Genomic DNA, 23,732 nt, shown 5'->3' on the forward strand with positions numbered 1-23,732 from the left:
TTGACCACATGACCTTCTTCCATGCCACTTCTGGATCATCCAGATGATCATTGGCAAACTTTAAATGGGCCTGGAGATGTGCTGGCGTGAGCAGGGGGACCTTGCGTGACCTGCAGGATTTTATTCGATGACGGGGTAGTGTGTGACTAGCGGTAATCTTTGAGAATGTGGTCCCAGCTCTTTTCAGGTCATTGATGAGGCCCTCCTGTGTGGTTCTAGGCTGATAACTGACCTTTCTCAGAATCATCCTTACTCCACTAGGTGAGATCCTGCATGGAGCTTCAGATCGAGTAAGATTGACTGCCATCTTTTGTGTTTTCCACTTTCTAATAATTGCATCAACAGTTGTTGCCTTCTCATCCAAGCTGCTTGCCTATCCCAGCCTTGTGCAGGTCTACAATTTTGTCCCTGGTGCACTTAGACAGCTTTTTGGTCTTGGCCATAGTGAAGAGGTTGGAGTGTGATTGCTTGTGTGGACAGGTGTCTTTTATACAGGTAACGAGTTTAAACAGGTGCAATTAATACAGGTAATGAGTGCAGAGTAGGAGGGCTTCTTATAGAAACAATATCAAATCTACGTGAGACAAAATTCTTGCAGGTTGGTAGGTGATCAAATACTTATTTCATGCAATAAAATACAAATTAATTGTTTAAAAATCATACTATGTAATTTTCTGGATTTTTTGGGTCTGTCTGTCACAGTTGAAGTGTACCTGCGATAAATTACAGACCTTTCCATTCTTTCTCGGTGGAAAAACTTACAAAAATGGCAGTGTATCAAATACTTATTTTCCATACTGCTTCTAAATAATTGTAATTAGAGATGAATGGACTCATTGAAGTTCGGGTTCAGCTGGACTTTATATAAAGTTCTCTTACGGACCCAGACTTGACCTGAACTTGATCCCGGAGCCCATACAACTTTGGACGTCACTGATTGGGCAATTTGGCTCTCAATCCACATACAGCCAGTTATAGACAGATACTTCTGGGGGAGGCCAGGGTTTTTCTTTTTGTTTTGTTTGGTTTTTTTTTGGAACACACTACATCCGATAAAACTGATTTTACCCAAGTGCAGGCCATTCAAACACTGCAAGCAGCTCATACTTGGCTGAGCACCGAGCGTATCTGAGCACAGCAATGCTCGTGTGAGTGGTTTGCATACGTAAGCACTAAATTTTTTGTAAAGTCCGTGTTCAGTACAAACACTGAACTTTACTGTTTGGGTTTGCTCATCTCTAATTGTAATGGATCAATGAAATACGCATGAAATACAGATCTTAACCTGTTTGTGATCCATTTTGGCGCACCCATTGACTTATAATAGAAGAGTCTGATCCAGAATACAAATCAAACTTGTGAATGCCGCCATTTTTTACATGCAGACAAAAAAAACAAAGAAACATTTCCAATTTTATGAATGCTAACACAGCAGATGCGGATAAGAAGTGGTGATTTCTATGTGTGCATCAAGCACCTCACAATGTGCATTGAATGACACATATAATACCTTGTTGTTGTGCTGTCCATGTAGATTTGTCACCAGATTCTGCAGTGTGTCGAAGCCCAGTTTAATGTTACAACGACGTTTCTGCTCTGCTGAGATATGCGTTATACGTCGGCTTTCCACCTAAGACACACGGTAATGACATACATTGAGAGGCTAAGATTTTATGAAGAACACCTAAGCAAATATTTTACTTATTGTATATACACCCCAAGAAAAAGGCTGAATGCTGAAACACGCCTAGTAGAAGGCTGAATGTCGAAACGCGCGTTGGGGTGCCCGCGCCTCGTTTTGCATCAGGTGAGCTCTCTGCACATTATATTCATCTATTGCAGTTACCTTACAGATTCATATTGTTTTTTTGTTCATTTGTGTATTATCATTACACCCATCTATATGATCACTGTCCTTTCCATGCAAATCACTACTATTTTGGACATGCTTTACACTTATTTACTTATGCATGTGATAAGGTATTGATTAGCTACAGTGATTCTCTCCAAGTGCCCTGCCTGACACATACCATGTTATGGTCACTATATGATGCTTGATATTGGTATTGATATTGTTGGTGGGCACCTGATATTCACTGTAAATACGTAGGCATTTAAATATTTATTGTAAGCATATCGTTTTAGGCATGATATCTGCAGGTATCTGTATGGACAACTTTATCCATGTTGTTTAACTCATTAACTTTTTTGTATTGATATGTGGGTTATTTGATACCTATAACAATTGCTTTCATGGACATTTCTCTTTTTTTCTTGTTTTGTGCATGTTAGAGGTTGTTCACCACTTTAATGTTGATGGCCTACTCTAAAGGGGGCTTTACACTCTACGATATCGTTAATGTTTTATCGTCGGGGTCACGTTGTTAGTGACGCACATCCGAAGTCATTAACAATATCGCAGCATGTGACACTTACCAGCAACCTTAAGCGACCTCAAAAATGGTGAAAATCGTTCACCATGGAGAGGTCGTCCCAAAACCAAAAATCGGTAATGGTTGATTATCGATGTAGCTCGTCGCTCCTGCGGCAGCACACATCGCTGTGTGTGACACCGCAGGAGCGAGTAACCTCTCCTTACCTGCCGCCGGCCGCAATGCGGAAGGAAGGAGGTGGGCGGGATGTTACGTCCCACTTATCTCCGCCCCTCTGTTTTGATTGGCCGGCCGCTTAGTGACTTCGCGGTAACGTCGCTGTGATGCCGAACGTCCCTCCCCCTTAAGGGAGGGATTGTTCGGCAGTCACAGCGACGACGACGACCAGGTAAGTGCGTGTGACGCTGCCGTACCGATAATGTTCGCTGTGGCAGCGATCACACAAAATCGCATGCACGACGGGGGCGGGTGCTTTTGCGTACAATATCGCTAGCAATTGCTAGCAATATCGTAGCATGTAAAGCCCGCTTAAAGCCGGCTTTACACGGGACGAACGATCGTGCGATTTCACGATCGATCGTACCCGCCCCCATCGTTTGTGCGTCACGGGCAAATCTCTGCCCGTGTCGCACAAAGTCGTGAAACCCCCATCACACGTACTTACCTGCTGAGCGACCTCGCTGTGGGCGGCGAACGTCCACTTCCTGAATGAGGAGGGACGTTCGGCGTCACAGCGACGTCACACAGCCGCCGGCCAATAGAAGTGGAGGGGCGGAGATGAGCGGGATGTAAACATCCCGCCCACCTCATTCCTTACGCATAGCCGGCGGGAGACGTGGGACACAGGTAAGTAGAGTTCATCGCTCCCGTGGTGTCACACGGAGTGACGTGTGCTGCCACGGGACCGATGAACAACCAGCACAAGTAAAAATAAACGATATTATGAAACTGAGCGACGAGTACACGACTCCCGATTTGTGAGCGATACTGCGTCGCTCAGAGGTTTCACACGAGACAACGTCGTGTATGATGCCCGATGTGCGTCACGAAAACCGTGACCCCGACGATGCATCGCACGATCCGTCGTCTCGTGTAAAGCACCCTTTAGAATACATCATCAATGTTTGATCAGCCTGTGTCCGACACCCAGCACCCCTGCCAGTCAGCTGTTTTCTGTGCTGGCGGCAGAAGCAGGTGGCCGGAAATGCTCAGTTCAAAAACTGCATCTCTGCCTCTTATTAATTTGAATGGGAGGTGGATGTGCAGTATTCAGCCGCTATCAGTTGTCACAGCAGCTCCGGATCTCAGCATTTCCGGGCCACCTGCTGCCACCAAGAACAGCTGATCTTTGGGGGTTGCCTGGTGTCGGACCCCAGTGGATCAGACATTGATGACTGATCCTATGGACATGCCATCGATTTTAACCACTTTTACTTATCTTTTTGCTCGTGGTGTCATCTAGTGGTTCCCTATGGTTTTATTTATTTGTACCTAAGTATTGATTAATATAGAGATGCTTTTTTGCTTTATCGTTTGTAGTGTACAAAGTTTTTTGTAGGATTATATATTGTATATACTTGCCTTCTTATTTTCAGGTCTGTTCCAAGAGTTAGTAGTCTGTGCACAAGGTATAGTCAGCGAATCTTTTCGATCATCCCCTAAAAATGGATAAAGGAGGGTGAAAAGTTGACCAAAATGTAAATCCTTGTAAATATTATGTATGTAAAGACACTTTTACATGACTTTTGTATCAATATTTGTAAATGATTTTGGATTATGATGGATCTTCTATGGATACTGTAAAGATAGAGGTCAGACTGCTAGTGTGAACTGAGCTCTAAAGTAAATGTTTGAGAATATTTTTTTGTGGATGATCTGAGGTCTGAGCTCTATGCCCTTTGTTTAGAGATACATTTAAGGGAGCCTGACAGCTGCCTTAAGGCCGCTTTACACGCTATGACATCGCTAATGCGATGTCGTTGGGGTCACGGAATTTGTGACGCACATCCGGCCGCATTAGCGATGTCGTTGTGTGTGACACCTATGAGCAATTTTGAATCGTCGCAAAAACATTCAAAATCGCTCATTGGTGACATGGGGGTCCCTTCTCAAATATCGCTGCTGCAGCATGTACGATGTAGTGCGTCGCTCCTGCGGCAGCACACATCGCTATGTGTGACACTGCAGGAACGAGGAACCTCACCTTACCTGCTGCCGCCCGCAATGCGGAAGGAAGGAGGTGGGCGGGATGTTACGTCCCGCTCATCTCCGCCCCTCCGCTTTGATTGGGCGGACGCTTAGTGATGTCACTGTGATGCCGCACGGACCGCCCCCTTAGAAAGGAGGCGGTTCGCCGGTCACAGCGACATCACTAAGCAGGTAAGTAGTGTGACGGTCCGGGCGATGTTGTGCGCCACGGGCAGCAATTTGCCAGTGTCGCACAACCGATGGTGGCGGGTACCCACGCTAGCGATATCGGTACCGATATCGCAGCGTGTAAAGTGGCCTTTTGTCGCCCCCCCCTAAACTGCCTTTATGTATGTATAGAAACTTTTCCCTGAATTCTATTAATACCCTTTATGTGGTTTCGTGATTGTTGAATTAATATACCATTACATTTGAAGCTGCAAATTGACGAGGCATGAGTAACATTTTTTGCAAGAATGGCGTCACTCCTGGCAAGTATTGTGCATGTGTACAATGTGCTCCATAGATGGGAATGTGTATTGAAGCTGGGTGTATGTCCTTGGCTTCATTGGAGGCAGTAGCATCGCTGGATTCGGACAGGTGTAGAACACATAAATATTTATTAGCCAAAACAGTCAATATGAATGTAGTCATCATTGGAGGATTAGGGCTAAGAAACCGTCCCTATGCTTTTATACTGTAAATGTGGACATCTTATACAGCTGTCTGCGTCCAACATGATTAGTTCCTCCCTATGCATGTACTGTGCACCGTTAAGCCAGGACATACTCCATTGCGCATTCACAGGGAGGAGCAACATTGTGCACATGTGCGGTATTTGCAAAGAGCCAGTGTTCAAATCGCTCCTGCAAATCATGTCGCTGACGTGCCACTAATCGTGGGGATCTAATTGCTGGGACCCAACACTAACCGACTGATGGAGCACCTTCATTTATGTTAGACAGAAGAAGCATTCAACATGCCCAACCGTTGCTCCATGCACTCTCTATGGGGCTGCCGGGTGCAGAGCTCAGCAGCCCATAGGGAATGAAGGGAGCGGCAATATGACATACACAGTGCTCCTACATATGAATGGAATAAAAGTTTCCTATTCTGCTGATTGATGTTGTTTCCAGCAGTTGGCCCCCCCACCGATCTATCAGTTATCACCTATCCTATGGAACCCAAACTTATCTTCCCTTGAAAGTCCCTCTAAATAGTAAGTAGAAGGCCTGAGATAGCTGCTGTTGCCGACATAAAAGTTAACACGACATGGTGATAGAAAGTGGAGATTCAGTATATTATGGAATAATATAGTATTATATAAAGGACTACAAAATTATAACATACAACTGCAAGAAAAAATGTGAAGACAATGACAATGGACTCACCACAGGTGGTTGTTGGCGACAGTCTTTCAGATTTAGGTAGTAGGGGAGAACATGTCAAGGTTGTGGTTCCAGAAACTGTTTTGTTACTTGAGGAACACAAAACAGGACTAAGATATATTGCTGGAGGGGGAGCAAAACTCAGAGCTCCTCTCGTGGAAGATGAAGGTAAGGTTGAAACGACGGGCACAGCAATACCAGGAAAAGACATTGCATCAGACCTGTCGCCTGTCTAGGTGGGAACACAAAGACTATAAGCATTTTACCATCATCATTCCTATATGCGCAGTGACATTTCTCCTGGAAGTTAGAGCCCTGATTACTATCTGAACAAACTACGTAACTGAAGAAATACATTCTGAAACAAATAACCCATCCAGGGTTTAATTAACCAATATTAATAATGGATAATATTTTTCTAAAAGCTGGAGTCAGTACTTTTCTACTAACTTTGGCTTCAAATCCATAACTCTGACTCCCTGTACACAACTGATATTTTCATAAACAAATAGCCCCGAAACATCACATACAAGGCTACATACAATACATTTATCACACACATATTCCCTCTATGCTGTTATAGTTAGTGCCCTAAATTAGTAAAGACTAGAGATGAGCGGGCCTGTTGAAATTCGGTGGCTTCATCAGGACTTTAGATAAAGTTTGGTTTGTGACCCGAATTTGACCTGAATCCAGTGGAAGTCACTAACTGGGCAGATCAGGTCTGCGCCCACATGCAACCAGCCATAAACAGATCACTCCCCTGGGTGGGGTTTCTCCATTTTGGGGGGGGTGATGGTGCACACTACATCTGCTCATGCTCTAGTTACCCTCAGTGAGAACCAATCAAACACTGCAAGTGGCTCACACTGGGCTGAGCACGGAGTGTATCCGAGCACAGCGATGCTCGCATGAGTGGTGTTCGTATGTAAGGCATCCAAACTCCACACCCGAACTCTGTTTTTTTGGAAAGTCTGTGTTTGGTACGAACACTGAACATCGGGTTCCCTCATCTTTAGTAAAGACATTAAAGCAGATCTGTCACCAGCACCAGACTTCACAATACAAATTAAGTATTAAGTAAACCCCAAATAGAGTATTCTTGCTCACAGCTCAAAAAGCGGGTGCCCAGGAAAAATATATCAAATGTTAGAAAGTAACCTGGCACTCCTAATGACATAAAACACAAAAATGGAGAGAAAAGGGTTAATAAACCCGCGCTGCCATAGAAAGGAGGATCCATGTAGAAGGAATGATTTTGTCTACACGTTTCAAAGCCTTATGGCTTCTTCCTCAGGACAAATCATTTGTATATAATTAGTCCTGAGGAAGAAGCCATAAGACTTTGAAACGCGTAGACAAATAAAATCATTCCTTCTACATGGATCCTATGGTTTATTAACCCATTTCTCTCCATATTTGAACTGCATCTCCATGTGGGTTCTGCTGCAGCCGTATGTACTCCATTACAGTGGTTGTGACTTTCACAACCACACCAGGTGAGTCTATTCTTACAGCACCTTTGCTAAAGGCCCCGTCACACTAAGCAACATCGCTAGCAACATCGCTGCTAACGGACAACTTTTGTGACGTAGCAGCGATGTTGCTAGCGATGTTGCTGTGTGTGACATCCAGCAACAACCTGGTCCCTGCTGTGAGGTCGTTGGTTGTTACTGAATGTCCTGGGCCATTTTTTAGTTGTTGCTCTCCCGCTGTGAAGCACAGATCGCTGTGTGTGACAGCGAGACAGCAACAACTAAATGTGCAGCCAGCAGGAGCCGGCTTCTACGGAGGCTGGTAACCACAGTAAACATCGGGTAACCAAGAAGCCCTGTCCTTGGTTACCCGATATTTACCTTTGTTACCAGCCTCCGCCGCTCTCACTGTCAGTGCCGGCTCCTGCTCTGTGCACATGTAGCTGCAGGACACATCGGGTTAATTAACCCGATGTGTGCTGTAGCTAGGAGAGCAGGGAGCCAGCGCTAAGCATTGTGCGCTGCTCCCTGCTCTGTGCACATTTAGCTGCAGTACACATCGGGTAATTAACCCGATGTGTGCTGTAACTAGGAGAGCAGGGAGCCAGCGCTCAGTGTGCGCTGCTCCCTGCACGTGTAGCTGCGTGCGCTGGTAACCAAGGTAAATATCGGGTTGGTTACCCGATATTTACCTTAGTTACCAAGCGCAGCATCGTCCACGCGGCGCTGGGGGCTGGTCACTGGTGAGCTCACCAGCAACTCGTGTAGCCACGCTCCAGCGACCCCTGCCAGGTCAGGTTGCTGGTGGGATCGCTGGAGCGTCGCAGTGTGACATCTCACCAGCAACCTCCTAGCAACTTACCAGCGATCCCTATTGTTGTTGGGATCGCTGGTAAGTTGCTTAGTGTGACTGGACCTTAACTGTGTTTTAGGATAAGACTCAATTTGCGCTTATTGTCTCTTCCAGCACTTTTAACCATAAAAGACAAAAAGCCCCAGACACCATTAACTCGCTCTCCATGCCACAGATTAAGCACCTCACATAGTGGCACAATCTCCTCATCCTTGTAAGATTAAGCTTGGGAAAGGCCAAATATCTGGTTGAAACGTTGGTCGGTTTGGGTCAGTTGATATATTTTTTTTTTTTGGGGGGGACAACCTGATCTAAATAAAAAACTTTCCGTTTGCTCAAATCCTTTTTGTCTTTTACGTAGTTTGGAGTGGTAGGTTAATCTTTAACATTACAATTAAATAGAACTCTTAGGCGGGCTTTGCACGTTGCGACATCGCAAGCCGATGCTGCGATGTCGCACGCGATAGTCCCCGCCCCCGTCGCAGGTACGATATCGTGTGATAGCTGGCGTAGCGAAAATTATCGCTACGCCAGCTTCACATGCACTCACCTGCCCTGCGACCGTCACTCTGGCCGGCGACCCGCCTCCTTCCTAAGGGGGCGGGTCGTGCGGCGTCATAGCGACGTCACATGGCAGGCGGCCAACAGCGGCGGAGGGGCGGAGATGAGCAGGATGTAAACATCACGCCCATCTCCTTCCTTCCGCATTGTGGCCGGCAGCAGGTAAGGAGATGTTCCTCGCTCCTGCGGCTTCACACACAGCGATGTGTGCTGCCGCAGGAACGAGGAACAACATCGTACCTGTCGCGGCACCGGCATTATGGAAATGTCGGTGAATGCAACACAGTACGATGTCGAAAGTGACGCCGGATGTGCGTCACTTTCGATTTGACCCCACCGACATCGCACGTGCGATGTCTCAACGTGCAAAGCCGCCCTTAGACTTGGTGAGAATGTTGGACTTACTATGAAAACCCATTTCCAAGTGATTGTGTAATCCTGATTTTAAAATGAGCATTTTATTAGCTCCAATAGAGCTCACTTTAATATCAGGCTAGACCGCTTCAAAAGGATTAGGGTCTGTGCACGTCTTCGCAGCCCTCTTACCGGCCGAGTTTTGAAAAACACTTCAGGAACACGATGGTAATGTTCTTCCTAAAGCATCTTTTTTGGCATTCTATGTGTTGTCTTTTGCATTTTTATTTTTTTTTTTTACATTAAGTGACCAATAGTGGGGGATTCTAAAGAATAATCAGGTCATTGCTTATAACAGCTTTGTGTCTTTCGAAGCTTTAAGCAGTTAAAAGAAGCTCAAAAAGATTAAAGGCCGTTTTACACGCAACAACATAGCTAACGCGATGTCGTTGGGGGTCATGGAATTCGTGATGCACATCGGTTCTTGTTAGCGACGGCGTTGCGTGTGACACGTATGAGCGACCGCTAACGATCAAAAATACTCACCTTATCGTTGACACGCTGTCCATTTCCCAAATACCGTTGCTGTTGCAGGACGCAGGTTGTTCGTCGTTCCTGCGGCAGCACACATCGCTGTGTGTGACACCGCAGAAACAAGGAACCTCACCTTACCTGCGGCCGCCAGCAGTGAGGAAGGAAGGAGGAGGGTGGGATGTTCGTCCCGCTCATCTCCGCCCCTCCACTTCTATTGGGCGGCCGCTTAGAGACGTCGCTGTGACGCCGAACGAACCGCCCCCTTAGAAAGGAGGCGGTTCGCCGGTCACAGCGACGTCGCTAGGCAGGTAAGTATAGTGTGACGGGTCCGAGCGATGTTGTGCGCCACGGGCAGCGATTTGCCCGTGATGAACAACCGACGGGGGCGGGTACGCTCGCTAGCGATCTCGCTAGCGAGATCGCAGCGTGTAACGTGCCCTTTAGCTAATGAACAGCTAGTCATTTTCACATTGCACTGCATAGGTTTTTCTTTTTAGCATTTTTAAGAAGTTTTGTGCACATGCTCTTATGCCACCATTCTCACAGGGATTTTCAAATTAAATACATCCCCAGATTATGATGTTTAAAGGCTACTTTACACATTACGATATCGGTACCGATATCGCCAGTGTGCGTAACCGCCCCCATCGGTTGTGCGACACAGGCAAATCGCTGCCCGTGTTGCACAACATCGCCTGGACCAGTCACACGGACTTACCTTCCCTGCGACATCGCTATGACCGGCGAACCGCCTCCTTTCTAAGGGGGCGGTTCGTTCAGCGTCACAGCGACGTCACAGCAGCATCACTGAACTGCCGCCCAATAGACTAGGAGGGGCGGAGATGAGCGGGACGAACATCCCGCCCACCTCCTTCCTTCCGCATTGTGGCCAGGAGGCAGGTAAGGAGAGCTTCCTCGTTCCTGCGATGTCACACGGAGCGATGTGTGCTGCCGCAGGAACGAGGAACAACTTCGTTACTGCTGCAGTAACGATATTTGAGAATGGACCCCCATGTCACCGATAAGCGATTTTGCACGTTTTTGCGACGATCCAAAATCGCTCATAGGTGTCACACGCAACGGCATCGCTAAAGCGACCGGATGTGCGTCACCAATTCCATGACCCCAACGAGATCACTTGAGCGATGTCGTAGTGTGTAAAGCACGCTTAAGGGTACGTGTCCATAATCAGGGTTCACAGTGTTTTGGATGCAGTGTGTTTTCCCTGTGTCCAAAACGCTGCGTTGTACAGTACAAGCGCTATGGATGGGATTTATTGAAATCTTATGCCCACTGTGCTTCTTTTTCGTAAAATGATCTGCGGTGAGGCTTCCTGAGCTACAGCATGTCAATTATGCTTGCAGAGACACGAGTGTTCTCGGTGGAAGAAAACAGCGAAAATCTGATCGTGGGCAAAAACCTGATCGTGGGCACAGGTCGCTGTGGTCTCCTGCAGAGTACACTTGCATCTCCGCACAAGGGATGACACTGTGTCTAGAACGCAGCGTGTCTGGATCGTGGGCATGGACCCTTAGAGATCTTCTTAATGATACATACAGTTTATATAGTGATATCTTGAGAAACCTACAACCTCAATGTTGGTCTAGATGAAAGGGTCAAAGTCACAATCCCTCATATAGACTAGTAGAGCAATTTATAATTTCATATCGTTTGCAGAAGTTAGGAGGTTAATTCCTGCATCCACACTGATTTTCTAGGATACTGAAGAATTTACTATCCACATCGCTGTAATCAAGCTAAATAGGGTCAGCTGTCACTATCCTTGGTTGGTGGAGGAAGAAAATGTGAGATTCTGTTCAGCTGTCTGTTTTTTAACTACACTAATCATATAGGTCGGAGCAGAAAAAAAAATAATATATATATATATATATATATATATATATATATATATATAAAAAGGATCGTGGGTAGCTGTGACTTAACAAGGGTGGCTGTAAGGCCAGTTTCACACATCCTTCTTTTTGCCGGTTTCGCGTATCCGGCGTGCTCCCGTACAGTGAATACAGTACAATGACAGCGCAACAAGCGCCGGTCACGTGCGGTCATGTGACCGGTGCATGTGACCCGGAAGTTACAGTGCTGTCATTGTACTGTATTCACTGTACGGGAGCACGCCGGATCCGCGAAACCGGCAAAAAGAAGGATGTGTGAAACTGGCCTAACTGAACTAACAAACAGTTCTCTCCATGAGCAGGCAGAGTAATTCTTCAGCACTCTGCCCAATCACTAAAAAGGGTGCACAGAGAATCTCCATAGTTAAGGGTCACCTGTGCATTCCTAAGTCTTAAAGCCCCTTTACACACTGCAACATCGCTAGCGATATCGCTGTAACGTCACCGGTTTTGTGACGTAATAGCGACCTCCCCAGCGACATTGCAGTGTGTGACACGCATCGGCGACCTGGACCCCGCTGTGAGGTTGCTGATCGCTACAAGTTGTTCAGGACCATTCTTTGGTCATTTCCCGCTGCGCAGCATGTATCGGTGTGTTTGACACCGTTACGACATCGTTAGTGACTTAGCCCGTAGGTGTGCTATAGCATTCCCTACCAGCGAGGTCGTTCTGCAGGTCCGGGATTGCTGGAATGTCTCTGCGTCGTTGGCTAGATCTGCCTGTTTGACAGCTCACCAGTGACTGTTTAGAGGCTTTCCAGCGATCCCGGCCAGGTGGGGAATCGCTGGTGGGATCGCTAGAAAGTCTCCGTGTGCAAAGGGGCCTTTACAATGAAGTGGAGATGAACCTCTGCCTGTTTCAAGGGAAAATCAGCAGAATTTGTAATGCACCCATCCATATGACCCTCTCACCAGATGTCACAATACAAACTCCATACAATGTTAATGAGATCTTTTACACCTGAAGAGGCTGGTGCACTTACTTTGACAATACAGACATTTAAACAAGCATTTGGTGACAAAGCTGCTCTAAAATATCTTTGCTTTTTAGGTATTTAAATTGTGAAAATATGTTGAATGAATAACGAGATTTTAGTGAGGTGCTTAACATTTTGGAACACCATTACCACTGTATTGAGTCCATTAGGTCCACATGATTGCATATTTGAAGAAGAGTCTGGGTTGGGTACTGAAAAATAAAAATACAAATATTCTCAGAAACAGGAAACTCTTACCTTTTTTCAGACAATCACGTGTCATATTTAGTGGTTTTAATATGTGATAAACCCCCCCCCCCAAAAAAAACGGTACTATTTCTAAATTAGCACAATATTAAAAAGCCCAGGTCTACAGAACCATATAGTGAATAAAAAAGAACCCCCAAGACATTATCCAGTAATCTTGCTATTGTATTTGTGTACTCTTTCCTCAGCGGTTTTGTGCCACATATACAGGTGACCGCTGGAGCCAATTACTAGTTGAAGTGGTCTGTGTCGTACACACTCGCACCTACGATGAGGCCACTGTATGCACAGCACAGCAGTGCCGAAAAAAGTCATCAAAGACCAGCAGGTGTTGGTGGGTAATTTTAAAACATTTCCAGCAGGTGCTTTAATTTCTTCAATTTATAGACATCTCCTTTAACTTCCCGAGCTTGGAATTTTATGCCTCTGTGGACAATACAACAGTTATGTGCTTATTATTATAATTTTTACTATCTGTTACATGATTTCTCATGCTGTACAACATCTTAGACCTCATTCAGACTTCAATTTTTCATATATATGTTCTGTCCATGTTTTTCACTCATAGAACAAGTACCCATAATAGTCTATGGGGATGTTCACATGTCTGTTTTTTTTTCCAGGACCTTTTGTGTCACATGGAATTTTGCACAAACTTCAACTGTCATGGCAGCATTGAGCTCTGTTCACATTGCAGATTCTGACACGCTGCCCGGTGGTTTCTCTAGTGTCTGGGATCAACACAGGCAGACTCAAATGTCGACCTGCTGTGTGCTGATTCATAGGCAGGCTAGCAAGAGTTAATCTCTGCTGGTCTGCTTGTTCCTTTGAACACATGTGTAGAGGTCTATCACATCTGCTCCCCTCCTATTTATGCTGGTTGAATCCTTCCACCCATGCCAGCTATAGTTTGATCTGTGAGCTGTAGTGTCCCAGACTTTCTTGTGAAAGTTGTGCTTTTTGCTTGGTAGAGTTTACCCCTGTTGCTTTGAAGCTTCGTTCCTGCTCTCGTTTTTCCTCCTGATTTTTTTTTTTGTCTGAACCTTTGTGTGTTCGTGCTGCATGACAGAGTTTTGGTTTTCCCTTATCGGTCTTAATCTGTGTGTTTCATCTTACTCCTGTCCCATCACTCCCTGATGGAAGGGTGTAAGGTCCAGGAGGTGGATCCACTGGACCGTGCACCCCACCGGAGGCCTGGGTACATGGTAGCCGGAGCACTAGCGTGGCCGGGATGGGGACAGCGTCCCACAGGGGATGGGTAGAACAAAGTCACTGGGGTCACAGAGTTCTTGGAGACTGTACGGTATACTGGTACAGGTGCCGGGTAGGAAAGACGGGTAGTAAGCAGTAGTACAGGTAACGGGACATGGCACAAGGGGACCTGAGCACCTAGCTTTCAAAGACTAGCTTCAAGACACGTTGATCAGGCGCCGCCCACATGGAAAGGCCAGTCTTATATACCCAGCACAGCCCTATGTCATATCCTGCTTCAGGTGTGCTGGGGCTATAAGACCAGGAGAGTGGGCGCGGCCTGGTCCTATACAGAAGCATGAGCCTCAGAATCAGAGCCAGACAACTCAGAGTCAGACCACTCAGAGTCAGACATAAGGGAGCAGGACGCAGGGGAGCACGAGCGGGAGCGGCAGCCGTGACCGGTGGGCACGTTGACTGGATCAGTGTGTACAGAGCGGTGCTGGGATGGTGCGACCGGATCAGTGGGTAAGGAGTGGTGCTGGGACATTGGGAGCGTGACAAAGGGAGAGGTGGAATTAGATTCAAACTGATCAGAAGCAGATCCAGGAAGGAAACACAGGTCTCTCCACCATCAGGAGTATCCCTGAGGTTAGGGAAAGCATAGAGCCCCCTAGCTTGAGGGACAGCTAAGGAGCCGTGGTTCCCCGCTATCCCATAGTCATCATGACATTGTGTCTGAAAAAATCATGAAGACTTATCCTGTTTTTAATCCGAGTCACGGATGAAAATTACCCAAAGAGTGTATGTGTCCATAAAAATCACAGACAGCACACAGATGGCATCAATGTGCAGTCCATGAGCTGTTCATGAATAACATTCTTATGGATAAGAGAAGATTTGCAATTTATTATTTCATCAATGAAAATCACAGATGAAACACTAATAGTAAAATCTGAGACTGACCAAATACTGATGAAAATTAGATCGAAAACACTGATGAACAATGGTCCGCGTTTTTACATTCGAAAAAATTCATGAATGTCTGAATGAAGACTGTGTCCGACTGAGTAAAGATATGAAAATTAGCTCTCTCCCGGAGGGAGATTGCCTGACATTAATATTCCTGGTCATATGGAAGGATTGGTTAAGGGTAAGACACTGACTTACTTAATATCAATATTGGGAAGTAGCTATAAACAAGACAATGTTCTTCCTTCTGGGAGAGCTAACTTGCACACCTTAGTAGGTAAGCCATTGTCTATTCAGTGTTGTTCTACAGTGTTTACCAAATGGCATCTTAGTTCTGAATATTCTGCTTGTCCTTACCTGAAATCGGTTGCTGACCGACACTGGAGAGAGATCTCTCGACAGATGGTCTTCTGGGTTTGTTAGGTGCAATACAAGTATTAGTTTTGGGCATTGGAAAGACATGGGGAGCATCAATATGTGGTGATGGTTCTGTGTAGAGAGGGTAGACATCTGCATGGATAGTGGAAGGGGGAGCATGATTTAAGACAGTGGCATCAGTGGCCACAGAGTTATATGGACGTTTGGGGCAGGATACTGGTGGGAACAACAGCTCTTGATCTTGTATCGGTAGATTTGGAGAGATGCAATGAATGGGTAAGGCTGGGGCAGAAGGGAAGGATTCAGTGGTGTATCTGTCACCAGATTCTGGGTAGTGGCACAGTGGTTTGGTTTCAGTGTTCGTAGGGGTACATGGCATTGCGGCAGCACCGTATCCTGATGAAGTAGGAAAACAGGAATCTGGCCGAGAGATATAAGAGCTGTGGGGCTGACAAAATAAAGAGGTTCATTATACACATCAAGAAATATACAGTAAACAAAAGTTATATTTAATAACATAACAAGAAAAAAGACTGTCAAAGAGGGAAAGAGAAGTGAGCCGGAGGAAGGAATCAGAGAAATATTACAACTGGTGTAAGAGGAACTAGAAAGGTTAATAGGAAAAAAAATAGACGATAGTGTCTGAACCAGCCAAATGTAAAGTAAAAAAAAACCCACATGAAGAAAAGTGCTCACATATAGTTAATCAAAAAGAGATATCGGCCAACCTGTGGTAATCTTGGGCAAGGAATGGTAGGATGTGGTTGGCTGCTGGTTTCATCATTATATGTAGGGTAGCCATGACTTTCTTGATAACAAAGAGGAGGTTGTTGAGAATGAAGAGAACGAGGACCACCGAAAAAATCTCGGAACATAAATAGAAAATTAAATTACTATAGCAGGATCATACTATAGCAGGATCATAAAGCACATATAGTTACAGTGAGAAACCATGCAATTTATTGCATAAACTAAAGCACATACTTGCTAGGAAGCATGGAAATCTATATTAGGTCTAGACATGTGAGGAATATCCTATGCATTAAGGTGGCTTTACACACTGCAACATCGCAAACGATATCGCTGTAACATCACCGGTTTTGTGACGTAATAGCGACCTCCCCAGCGACATTGCAGTGTGTGACACACATCAGCGACCTGGCCCCTGCTGTGAAGTTGCTGATCGCTACAAATCGTTCAGGACCATTCTTTGGTCCTTTGTTTCCCGCTGTGCAGCAAAGTCTCAGTGTGTAAAGGGGACTTAAAACACTGTAAACGAGTGATGTGTCACAATATCTGTCAATCACTATTCTCTGTCAGTCGGTCTCTCCCTCTCGGTATCTATTCTCACTCTGTCGGTCCGTCACTATCTCTGTCCCTCTCTCACAGTCTGTCGGTCATTTTCCCCTCCTCTCTCATACTCACCGTTCCCCGATCACCGGCGCTGCACGGCATTCACACTGCTGCGGCGGCTTTTACTATTTTGAAAAAGCCGGCCGCTCATTAAACAATTTCGTATTCCCTACTTTCCCCGCCCACAGGCGCCTATGATTGGTTACAGTGAGACACGCCCCCACGCTGAGTGACAGGTGTCTCACTGCACCCAATCACAGCAGCCTGTGGGCGGGTCTATACTGTGCAGTGAAATAAATAATTAAAAAATTTAAAAAACCGGCGTGCGGTCCCCCCCAATTTTAATACCAGCCAGATAAAGCCATATGGCTGAAGGCTGGTATACTCAGGATGGGGAGCTCCACGTTATGGGGAGCCCCCCAGCCCAACAATATCAGTCAGCAGCCGCCCAGAATTGCCGCATACATTAGATGCGACTGTTCTGGGACTGTACCCGGCTCTTCCCGATTTGCCCTGGTGCGTTGGCAAATCGGGGTAATAAGGAGTTATTGGCAGCCCATAGCTGCCAATAAGTCCTAGATTAATCATGTCAGGCGTCTCCCCGAGAAACCTTCCATGATTAATCTGTAAATTACAGTAAATAAACACACACAGCCGAAAAAATCATTTACTAGAAATAAAAAACACAAACACATTCCCTCATCACCAATTTAATCAGCCCCAAAAAGCCCTCCTTGTCCGGCGTAATCCACGGACCTCCAGTGTCGCTTCCAGCTCTGCTACATGCAGGTGACAGGAGCAGCAGAAGACACCGCCGCTCCTGTCACCTCCACGCAGCTAATGAAGACAGCCGCGCGATCAGCTGAGCTGTCACTGAGGTTACCCGCTGTCACTGGATCCAGCGGTGGATCCAGCGGTGGCCACGGATAACCTCAGTGACAGCTCAGCTGATCGCGCTACTCACCGGCGCTCCGGTCAGCTCCACGCAGCAACTGAGGTGAGTAGCGCGATCAGCTGAGCTGTCATTGAGGTTACCCGCGGCCACCGCTGGATCCAGTGACAGCGGGTAACCTCAGTGACAGCTCAGCTGATCGCGCTACTCACCTCATTTGTTGCGTGGAGCTCACAGGAGCGGCGGTGTCTTCTGCTGCTCCTGTCACCTCCATGCAGCAGAGCTGGAAGCGATGCTGGAGGTCCATGAATAACGCCGGAGAAGGAGGGCTTTTTGGGGCTGATTAAATTGGTGATGAGGGAATGTGTTTGTGTTTTTTATTTCTAATAAAGGATTTTTCGGGTGTGTGTGTGTTTATTTACTGTAATTTACAGATTAATCATGGAAGGTTTCTCCGGGAGACGCCTGACATGATTAATCTAGGACTTATTGGCAGCTATGGGCTGCCAATAACTCCTTATTACCCCGATTTGCCAACGCACCAGGGCAAACCGGGAAGAGCCGGGTATAGTCCCAGAACTGTCGCATATAATGTATGCGGCAATTCTGGGCGGCTGTTGGCTGATATTGTTAGGCTGGGGGGGCTCCCCATAACGTGGAGCTCCCCATCCTGAGAATAACAGCCTTCAGCCGTATGGCTTTATCTGGCTGGTATTAAAATTGGAGGGGGACCGCACGCCGTTTTTTAAATTATTTAATTATTTATTTCACTGCACAGTATAGACCCGCCCACCGGCTGCTGTGATTGGGTCCAGTGAGACACCTGTCACTCAGCGTGGGGGCGTGTCTCACTGCAACCAATCATAGGCGCCTGTGGGCGGGGAAAGTAGGGAATACGAAATTGTTTAATGAGCGGCCGGCTTTTTCAAAATAGTAAAAGCCGCCGCAGCAGTGTGAATGCCGTGCAGCGCCACGCTGGGGATCGGGGATCGGTGAGTATGAGAGAGGAGGGGAAAATGACCGACAGACTGTGAGAGAGGGACAGAGATAGTGACGGACCGACAGGGAGAGAATAGAGACCGAGAGGGAGAGACCGACTGACAGAGAATAGTGATTGACAGATATTGTGACACATCACTCGTTTCCAGTGTTTGACTAGCTAGGTCGTTCTGCAGGTCCGGATCGCTGTGTCGTTGGCCAGGTTTGCCTGTTTGACAGCTCACCAGAGACTCACCAGAGACTTTGTAGCGATCCCGGCCAGGTTGTAATCGCTGGTGGGATCGCTGAAAGTCTCAGTGTGTAAAGGCCCCTTTTGTCTTAAGCCTGTTAGCAATGGTTATGTAAAACAATAGCAATAATCAGTAGTGATGGGCAAGAATAAGCTCCCAACTACCAGTCCGCATAGTGTTCACAACTAGTGATGAGCGAATATTATTATTATTATTATTTTATTATTATTTATTAGTATAGCGCCATCAATTCCATGGCGTTTTACATGTGAAAGGGGTGTACATAATAGGGACAAGTACACTAATCATAAACAAAGTGTCGAATATATTCGACACTATTCATTACTTGCACAAGTATTTTGGTACACTCGCGAAATTTGAGTCCCCTCCCTGCATGTTTGGTTTCTGATTTTCAGCCACTCAACATGTGGGGTTGATTGACAATCACAGTAATACCGTAGCCATCTTTGCTCCTGGCATTACTGTGATTGACATGAGCAGTGAAAAAAAATAATGTGCGGTCCCCGCCTATTTGTGATAATCAGTGCAGGTAAAGTAGACATCTGCGGGCTGCAGCCCCCAGCTGTTTCCTTTATCTTGGTTGGTTATCAAAAATAAAGGCTCCCCCACAATGTTTTTTATTTATTTAAATAAATAATTTTTTAAAAAAACCGACGTGGGCTCCTGCCCATTTTTGATAACCAGCTCAGATAACGCAGACAGCTGGGGACTGGTATTCTCAGGCTGGGAGGCCAATGGTTATTTGGCCAGACCCAACCTAAAAATAGCAGCCAGCAGACACCCCACAACTGGCGTATTCATTAGATGTGCCAATTGTAGTGCTTTGCCTGGCTCATCTCGACTGCTCTGGTGCGGTGACAATCAGGGTAATATATGGGGTTGATGTCTGCTGTGATTTGTCATAAATCACAGCTGCCATCAAGCCCTGGGTTGGTAATGGAGAGGTGTCTATGAGACCCCTCATTACCAACCCTGTAAGTAAAAAGAACCCCCCCCCCACACAAAAATCCTTTATTTTAAATAAAAAAAAACAGTCTTTCACCAATTTATTAACCCCCAAAACACCCCTGCAGTTCAGATGTAAATCACACAACATCCCACAACAATTCCGACTCTGCTACATCTGGATGCCATGAGTGGTGACATTAGAACACATGACCACTCACTGTGGGCTCTGGGACACTGGGAGCTGCCAAAAGTGACCTCAGGTAAACTCAGTGCCGGACTGTCTGACTGTGTCTCATGGCAGCAGCACAGTCCGACAGTCAGACCCTAAGTTCATCTGAGGTCACTTCTAGTGATTCTCACGGTACCCACTGTGTGACCCACCAGGTGAACTCAGTGCCTAACTGTCGGACTTCGTGACACGGCGGCAGTGCAGTCCGACAGTCCGTTACCGTTGAGGCCCGCAAACCTTTTAAGGCAAACTTTAAGTTTACTGGAGTTTCCAGCCATTGAGCAGCATAAAGTAGGAAAAGAGAACCTGATCCAACAATATATTACTTAGTTTACTGGGTACAGCAGATGTGACACAATCAGTTTTTAGACATAGCAATGTAACAGAACAAAGAAAACTGACACTGCCAACACCACAGCTCTCTGTATACATTGTAAAGTGACAGCTGCTAATCAGTGCTCGGGGCGTGCTTAGAACAGGTCTCATGTGAGACATAGTTCGTGATAATCTCCTGCTGATAAAACAGTCATTGTATTGAAACAACAGCACACAGTCTAATCAGTGATGCATAGCTGAAATCTGCTTCTCAGCCCCTATATCATGCGGTCCTCAGATTACATATCGAAAATCTACTGAGTCTTGACAGATTCCATTTAACACAGAACTCCCCATATGTAGTAACAAAGTTACAATGAATGGTAACGGAGCAGCTAAAGTTCACTTTTATTTCACAGTTCATTCTTTTTTTGGATTGTTGGTAAATAGTGTGTCTGATGTAACATTTGTAAGAGTTGTGAAATAGAAAACTTCCTGCTTAGTGTGCCAGTGTTTACCGTCTAACCGTGGGGAAGGAAGACTCATGGCACAGAGGAACCTGACTATCACATGCAAGAGTTCATCTGTCAATGTCAAACTCAGCTACAGGCCCACTCCCAGTGTCTAGACATCATGTGCTTTCACAGAAAAAGTAAATCTTTCAGTAGCGTATAATATAACAAATTAATTGCCCAAGAATCATCTAATAGTTAGGATACAAAAATGTATAGTGAACTACACAAATGCCACAACAAATGTAATGTAATTCTGTGTAATGAAAATATGAACGCTAAAAATAAGCTCTTATGTATTTAGAGATGGGCGAATCTTTTGAAATTCAAATTTTCTCCCAAAATTAAATTTGCGGCAAATACATTTTCGGGAACTTCAATACGGAAAACTTGTAATGGCTTCTAAAGTACATGTGGGGGTAGAAGAGAGAAAGAGAGCGAGAACCTCACGGAACTCAAGAACTTACTCTTAAGGCTATGTGCGCATGTTGCAGATTTGGTGCACCTTGTGGCAGAAAAATGCACCAAAAAACGCATGTGATATTGGTGCTTTTTTGTGCCATGCGTTTTTTTTTTAAAATCAAGATGTTATAAAAGTATTTGTGGAGTCTACAGGGGGAGTCAGGGGACAACATGAACCTTTATAGAATGCAGCACAGGAGCTGCTTAAGGTGCAAGTTTTAGTTTACAACTCAAAAATCTGGTAACAGGTTCCCTTTAAGCATGTAAAATGCAACTCAATGGGATTGAGATCTGGTGATTGACTCGGGCATTGCAGAATATTCAATTTCTTTGCATTAAACTCCAGGGTTGCTTTTGCAACATGTTTTGGTTCATTGTCCATCTGTACTGTGACGCGCCATCCAATTAACCTTGCTGCACTTGGCTAAATCTGAGCAGAAAGTACAGCCCTGTATACTGCAGAATTCATCCAGCTGCTTCTGTTTTCAGTCACATCATCTATAAACACTAGTACTCAGGGCCATTGGAAACCATGCATACCCAGCCATCACACTGCCTCCACCATGTTTTACAGAGGATGTGGTGTGCTTTGGATCGTGATCCATTATAAGCCTTCTTTTTTATCATCATTCTGGTACAGGTTGAGCTTAGTTTCATTTAAAGAATGCTTTTCCAGAAGTGGGCTGGCTTCTTCAGATATTTTTGCTGATTAATGATGGTGAACCCTCTGTATTTGCTCTCCATGAAGTCTTCTCTTTATGGTAGACTTAGATCCAGAAGCACCTATTTCCTAGAAAGTGTTATTCACTTGGGTGGATGTTGTGAAGGGTTTTTTTCTTCACCATGGAAAGGATTCTGAGATCATTCACCTTTGTTGTCTTCTGTGCAAGTCCAGACATTTTTAAGTTCCCAAGCTTACTGGTGCACTCTTTTGTTTTCAGATTGTACAAAACTGGTGATTTGGTCACTTCTAGCATTTCTGCTTTCTCTCTGATGGAAATTAAAATACAAAAAAAAAAAATACAAAAAAACAGTTTGCACTCTGATAATGCTAAAGTATAGAAACCATGAATATGTGAACATGGACCTGCATTACTGCTAAGGAAAATCTGAGAAAAATTAGATATTTAGCATATATAAATGGCCATTTGTATATCTGCCCAGTTGCCCCTTCACGGCATATCTCGTAACTGGGTCCCTGACGCTATGCTGAAGCCTCTCTCTAGGTTAAAAACCTCCTGTGTATGGGCAAGTAGGAACCTGCTATATAGGATAAGATTACCTGTGGCAACTGGGGGAAGGGTGCACGGTCAGAAGGTATGACCCTCTTCATATAGACAAAAAAGACTGACTGCACTCCTCGACCTGACGTGTGAACAGGTGCATAACTGAACATGACATAAAATACAAAAAAACATCCATCCATCTCTCTGATGGATGTCGTCTTTTTTTTTCAGCCTGATGATGCTCTGTTTCTCTTCCACTGAGAGCTCCTTTGACCGCATGTTGTATGTTCATAGAAACAGCTTCCAAATGCAAATGTCACACCTGGAATCAGCTCCAGACCTTTTACTTGATTGATGATGGATTAATGAGGGAATAGTCCATGCAGCCCATTAAAGAGCTTTTGAAATAATTGTCCTATTAATTTTATCCCTTGAAAAGGAGGCAGCTAGATATTAAAGAGCTGCAATTCCTAAACACTTCTCCTAATTAGGATGTGAATTAAAGCTGAGAGTCTGCACTTTAAGCCCAAATTGATTATATAACTATATCTTGAATATGTTTTGGTAAACAGCTAAAATGCTGAAAGTCACTGTCCAAATGTTTGTAGCCTTAACTGTATATGGGGAAAATGATAGTCTCCTTTGAAACAAATTAAGTGGCTGGACATCACAAGAGTGTCAAGTTGACAGTCATGGGGACAATCAGCAACCTGCACTTACATTGCAAGGGTCCAATGGGTGCCTGACGTCGCAAGACGCTAGGACGACAAGCCTCGAGTTCTTCCATCAGAGCTTGACAGCAGCATGTGATGGGTTAAATGACCACTGATGGTCCACATTGAAAACCGTAGACATGTCCTACTTGATTTGACTTTTAGACTAAATTTGCCCATTCAAGTAAGTAAATATAAAACAGAAATAAATAGCACATTGATGACATTAAAGCTGCATCCATTAGATGTTCATTTATCATGTACTGGTTGCTAGAAGAAACTTGTGAAACCACTATCATTATTTTGTTTTCTATACAATAAAGACGGATAACACATTAATGGTAAAGATGGACACATAGACCAATCACTGACTGGAAATCTAAGCCATA

General features: G+C 45.3%; 1 protein-coding gene across 3 annotated transcripts in view; it reads right to left on the reverse strand.

Annotated features, from left to right (window-relative positions):
- Positions 1-23,732, reverse strand: part of MLXIPL (MLX interacting protein like) — a 138,997-nt gene that overhangs the window by 18,519 nt on the left and 96,746 nt on the right. For 2 of the 3 annotated variants that reach the window (XM_075333291.1, XM_075333293.1), the window contains exons 8-13: positions 16,172-16,308; positions 15,423-15,891; positions 12,786-12,847; positions 5,972-6,200; positions 3,975-4,051; positions 1,511-1,630 (exon numbers count right to left, since the gene is read on the reverse strand). In XM_075333291.1, the coding sequence (XP_075189406.1) occupies positions 1,511-1,630; positions 3,975-4,051; positions 5,972-6,200; positions 12,786-12,847; positions 15,423-15,891; positions 16,172-16,308 (1,094 nt within the window). The remainder of the gene's footprint in view (positions 1-1,510; positions 1,631-3,974; positions 4,052-5,971; positions 6,201-12,785; positions 12,848-15,422; positions 15,892-16,171; positions 16,309-23,732) is intronic. The other variant, XM_075333292.1, reaches the window with a different exon arrangement.

The sequence above is a fragment of the Anomaloglossus baeobatrachus genome, chromosome 2 (genome assembly GCF_048569485.1).
Source record: "Anomaloglossus baeobatrachus isolate aAnoBae1 chromosome 2, aAnoBae1.hap1, whole genome shotgun sequence".
Classification (NCBI taxonomy): Eukaryota; Metazoa; Chordata; class Amphibia; order Anura; family Aromobatidae; genus Anomaloglossus; species Anomaloglossus baeobatrachus.